This window comes from Monoraphidium neglectum (genome assembly GCF_000611645.1).
Source record: "Monoraphidium neglectum strain SAG 48.87 unplaced genomic scaffold scaffold00171, whole genome shotgun sequence".
Classification (NCBI taxonomy): Eukaryota; Viridiplantae; Chlorophyta; class Chlorophyceae; order Sphaeropleales; family Selenastraceae; genus Monoraphidium; species Monoraphidium neglectum.
The window spans coordinates 1-5,165 of NW_014013457.1; the positions used below are offsets into that span (position 1 = coordinate 1).

The window sequence follows — 5,165 nt, forward strand, 5'->3', positions numbered from 1 at the left end:
GCCCGGGGTGGTGGGGGCCATGCCGCAGCCGGATAAGATTGGGCTGACGCCGCTGTTGACGGCTGAGAAGGCGCCTGTGATCGTAGCGGTCAACAGCGCGTCGTGCCCGTGATCTGATAGGATCTGCTCTGAGTTCTGATTCGATCTGGGTCTTGGTACTGCATGGCGAGGCGCCTTCAAACGGGCATTCCATCAGCTACTCCAGCACCTGCTGCATGGGTTGAAACATGCGGCGAGGACGGATGCGGCGACAGGCAGCCAGCGCTTTTTTGCCCCGGCCGCTACACACCAGGAACGTGCGGACTGGACTGTTCACCGCCGTCGCCACCGAGAGTGCGCCTGGCCCTAGGGTATGTCGCCCTTGGTGCCCTTTTGGGGGTTGGTCGCGGGCCGCTGCCGCCTGACACTTCCCCATCCCAACGCGTGTGCGCGCACACAAACACACATTTTGCCATTCGCAAGTCTCTGGCGACAGCTGCATGCATGCCAGGGCTGAGCACACCCCACCCCGGGGCGTCACACATCCCGGCATTCACATCTCCTGGTGCGGCACGGCTGGCCTCTGCCGGCACGTGAGCCACGCGCTCAGCGGCGATGGTTACCGCTCGGCCTGCATCGGTGCACCTGACGCCTGTGCGCCCTTTTCCGCATCCAGCGTGCCGCACAAGACTCCAGAGCACCGACGGAGGGGGCCGATTTTTTTCAACCAGCCTGCATGATCTGCCTTTCATGCGCTATTTTCGAGCCATAATTGCGTCTTCACGCACATCATGTGGTCTCCTGACCAGTCTTTACGATAGAAGCTGTCGCCGACGGCTGCTGGGCAGGCGCGCACCCCTGCACGCCCCTTCCCCTCTGCCCTCACAATTTTGGGACGCCTCCCTCACTGACCCGCTGCGGCATATCTCGACACCGACGCTCGCTTCGCACCCCTGCCCCTGCATAATATTTTGCCCAAACAGGGCGCAGGCCAGGCCTGGACTTTGGACCCCGGCTTGAAGGACCCCATCTTCATCCACCAACCAACACTCACACTCCCCCCTGCCTGCCTGCATGCACGGGGTGTCAAGCCGCGGGATGAGGCAGTACATGTGCTGTACAAGCCTGGTGTGTTTGTAACCTGGTGTTACACAACAGCAGCCAGCGGGATGAGTTGATCATGAGGTCAGCCTTGGAAAGGTCGAATCGACGCAGTGTCGTTACCGAGGGACGTGAGCCCGCCCAGGCCGCAGCATGCGCGTGCACAGGTTTGCAGGTGGTGCTCAGGTTTGCAGGTTCGCAGATGCTGAAGGGGTTCGAGGTGCAGCTTGTGGAAGTTGGCAGTTTCGAATTTGGGACAGCTGCAGATCACCAGAAAGGCGTGCTGCACGCAAGAATACCAGTATGCACAACTGAGGGTGCCTTGTGGTTCAACGCACAGCCCGCACTGCGCAATGCAGCGGTGCGGCAGGCGAGCAGATGGAGTGAACGGGGCGGTACAGAGCCGTTGCAGCAGGTATTGACTTGAATTGGTTCCACCTCGCCGGGGCAGGCTAAGGCAATACGTGGAGGAGTGCTTGCAGTGGTTTTGGAAGTCTGAGGCAGGGCACGCTGTGGCTGGCTGGGGTTATCGTCACCCATGCATATAGAATGAATGATGTGCTGGGTTCGCGTGATCGGCAGCCGCTTGCCTGGGTGTCATGCATGTATCAGAAGGGAAGCCATGCACACCGTGGCCCTGACAAGCCAGGCTCCAGGAGCCTGCAAGCACATGTTGCCAAGCGTCCGAGCCATACTCTTTGAAGCCACGCACAAATGCAACGGGGTGGTGAGGTCCTGCGGATGTGATCACTCGAGCACCACCCGTGCAGCTCGGCCGCCATCGCCGGGGTGCAGGTCAAACGTCCCGCTGTACCGCTTGCCGCCCGATGAGAGCTCGTAGCTGTACCGCCCAAAGTACCCAGTCCACTCGAACGAGCTGCCGCCGCCGCTGGCCTGACCGTTTGCCGCTGCCGCGCCCAGCGGCCGCCCGGCGGCCGGAGAGACCGCGGCGTCGCGGACCGTTGTGTTGTGCGTCTCCGACCAGAATCGCCGCAGCTGGACCGCCGCCGGCTTTGGCGAGAAGTCCGCCCTGAAGATGCCGCTGTTCCGCACCCACACGTGGCCGTCAAAGAACCCCCACAGGGTGACGCCCGCGACGCGCGGGTGGCTGAAAAACAAGGCGACCAGCCGGCCCAGCGCCTCGGACTGCTCTTCCTCGGAAAGCCCGCTGATCGGTCCCTGGACTGGGTCCCACTTGGTGGACAGGGTGAGCTCAGTGATGTAGACCGGCAGTCCGAGGGACGCGATCTCGTTGAGGCGGCGCCACATCAGCGCCGGCGTTGAGCGGTTGAGGGTCAGGTGGGCCTGCCCGGGGTGCAGAAGGGGTGGATAGTCGGGTGTCGGTTGCAGAGCAAGGTGCGCGCTGGCGGCAGGGCTGGGGAGCCGTAAGGCTGCAGCGGCGCAGGTGCACAAGGGGTGTTGCAGTGCGGCATGAAGGATGGAACACAGGATTGAAGGAGCATGCGCAGCAAGACGGTCGACCGAGCAAAAGAGCAAGCCCGGCTGAGGCTGAGGCGACCGCTCGGTGGAGTGCGTGCGGAGTCATGGAGCACGCCCCATCACCTGCACGCCGATGCAGTGCAGCGGTGCGCGCGCGTCCAGCATGCCGCGCGCGAGCTCCACCAGCCCCTGCCAGTTGCTCCCCTCCAGGACGGCCCACTCGTTCAGGCACTGTGGTAAAGACAAGCCACGAGGTGTGAGGGCTCCAAAAGGTGGTCCGTGAGTGGCTGGTTGAATATCAGCAAACACGCGTCCAGGCAACTTGCGTTATAGGCAAGGCTACTGTGTTTTCGGCGCCTGGGTGGAGTTGCTGGTGTGGTATGGTGTGTGCCGCACCAGGATGGCGGTTGGGTCGGCCTCGTGGGCCCACTGGAAGATCTGGGAGATGACCTCAGGGGTGGCCAGCCCGCAGGCGCGCAGCATGGAGGGCATCTCAATGACCTGGAGCAGGCGGCAGGAGTTGGGTGGGAGATTCAAAAGGGGGAACGGAACACAATCAACGCTCAGCCAGGGCGGCAGAGCAGCGAGACTTCCGTGTCTCGCATGCTTCGACCACAACACATGAGCCAAACAAGCAGCGCACTGCCCTTCACGCTTTTGAATCCCGACGTCCAAGTCACGAGACGCCGCCCCATCCCTGAATGTTCCAACCGGCCCCCTGCCCCCCTTCCCCCAGTTCCATGCGCATGACCGTCGCCCCAGCTAGCACCCGGGTCTCTGCATGACACCCACGTATCGTCCCGGGGCGTGCTCCAGAAAATCTCACCTCGTTCAGCACGTCGTACGTGGTGAATTTCCCCCTGAACTGCCGCACATCCCGCACCACGTGCTCCTTCAGTGCCTGGAAGTACTTGCTGCAGTCGTTGGCAGCAAATGGCCAGAACGGCAATGAGGCCTTGCCCTTTTTCCAGTCGTTGTAGGGCTCTCCCCACTCCAGGGTGTGGCCCCTCAAAAAGTCAATGCTGCGCGCAGAGAGGGCAGACATCAAGAAGAGAATAGGTTGGCGAGCCCAGCCAAGCACATTCCCAAATCAGCAAATGCCAAATCAATTGAGTTGAGCACAGTGCATGGCAGCACATCATATCACATCACATCACATCACATCACATCACATCACATCACATCACATCACAGCACAGAACAGCACAGAACAGCACAGAAGAGCACAGCACAGCACAGCACAGCGCCGGCCCGCACCCGAGAGCCTCCGCCACTGCAAAGTAGTCGCTGCGCAGGAGGGCCGCCCTCTCCTGGTACTGCCCGCGCTGCGGCTCATAGTTGTGCCACTTGAACGCATTCTCAGGGGTTATGCTGGCGAGGTGGTGGGGGGCAGGATTGAGTTATGGCTTGAGTGTGTCAGCATGCGGCTGTGGGCACGCCTGTGTCCGTGTGGGAGTGCCTGCATGAGTGCACACGTGCTCGCAGCAAGTGGGAGACCTCCGCCGTGTCGGTGTGTCACCTTGCAGCAAACCATCCTACCAAATCGCCTCACTCTTCTCTGCCGCATCCATGCAGGGCCGCCCTGCGATTGATGCGCGCCCAGCCTGCCCCCCACCCGCCAGCGCTGACCTCCAAAAGTTGGCGCCCAGCGTGTCGATGTACTTTGAGTGAACCTCGGCCCCATAGCGCTCCCTGACAACCTGAGGCTCGATCGCGGTGCCAAACACAAAGTGGTGGCGCCGCAGCGTCAGGTTGAGCCCATCCACCGCCGCGGGGCCGCCGCCGGGGCCGGCGACCTCGAGCCGCAGCGGCGCGGCGCGGTGCGCGGCGGTGCGGGCGGCGACGGCGTCGGGTGACACGGCTTCGTTGTCGACGGGCTCCTCCAGGATGCGGAGGCTGCGGAACTCGTGGGTCCCCTCCTGGCTGCCGCACTGGACCTGCGGGGGTTTTGAGCGGCAGCGAGACGGCGCAGCGCCGTCAGTGGGGGAGCGTGGCTCGGGGCGTTCGAGCCTTGCCAGCCGACTTGCACCTGGTGCCGGAGCCCGTCACACCTCCCTCCCCCCTCATTTGATTCATTTGATGCATGTGGTACTCAGCGGTGTTGCCGGCGTCAGGTGGCTGCCAAGATGTCAAGCATCAAACCAGCAGACGCTCGTCGCTCAGCTATTGCGTGCCTCCACCCCAAATGCATGGCAGCGCGCCTGGAAAGAGAACGCGGCGTCCTGCCCAGCATCCGGCGGCGGCTGCACCAGCATCAGCGACCGCTGCGCCCAGTCCCGCGCCAGCTGCACTTCCCTTGTCCCCACGGGCGCGTCCCCTTTGACGCTCTGCAGGACGACCCGCACGCTGGCGTTGGCGCTGCCGCTGCGCGCCTCAAACACCAGTGAGTAGGCGCGCAGCGGACTGAGCCGCAGGGGCTCGCTCCTCAGCTGCGCGCGCCAGGCCTGGAGCTTGTCGCTGATGGGCTGCTGCACTTGAATCGCGAATTCGCCGGCGTCGCTGGTCGCGTTGCCGGCCGCCGCGGCCGGGGCGGCGGCGGGGCCGACGCGGGCGGTGGCACGCGGCAGGCCGGTGCTGCCGCTGGGATTAAGCTGGATGCTCCAAGTGATGTTGGCGGGGAGGGGAGGGGGAGGGGGCGGCTGCGG

General features: G+C 63.6%; 1 protein-coding gene across 1 annotated transcript in view; it reads right to left on the reverse strand.

Annotated features, from left to right (window-relative positions):
- Positions 1-1,827: 1,827 nt before the first annotated feature.
- The window catches only part of MNEG_1651 (endo-1,4-beta-xylanase), a gene marked incomplete at both ends in the record, with an annotated part of 13,716 nt that continues 10,378 nt past the window's right edge, over positions 1,828-5,165 (reverse strand). The window contains 7 exons of the mRNA XM_014049866.1: positions 1,828-2,385; positions 2,644-2,751; positions 2,917-3,021; positions 3,347-3,542; positions 3,778-3,891; positions 4,150-4,457; positions 4,860-5,159. Of these exons, the coding sequence (XP_013905320.1) occupies positions 1,828-2,385; positions 2,644-2,751; positions 2,917-3,021; positions 3,347-3,542; positions 3,778-3,891; positions 4,150-4,457; positions 4,860-5,159 (1,689 nt within the window). The remainder of the gene's footprint in view (positions 2,386-2,643; positions 2,752-2,916; positions 3,022-3,346; positions 3,543-3,777; positions 3,892-4,149; positions 4,458-4,859; positions 5,160-5,165) is intronic.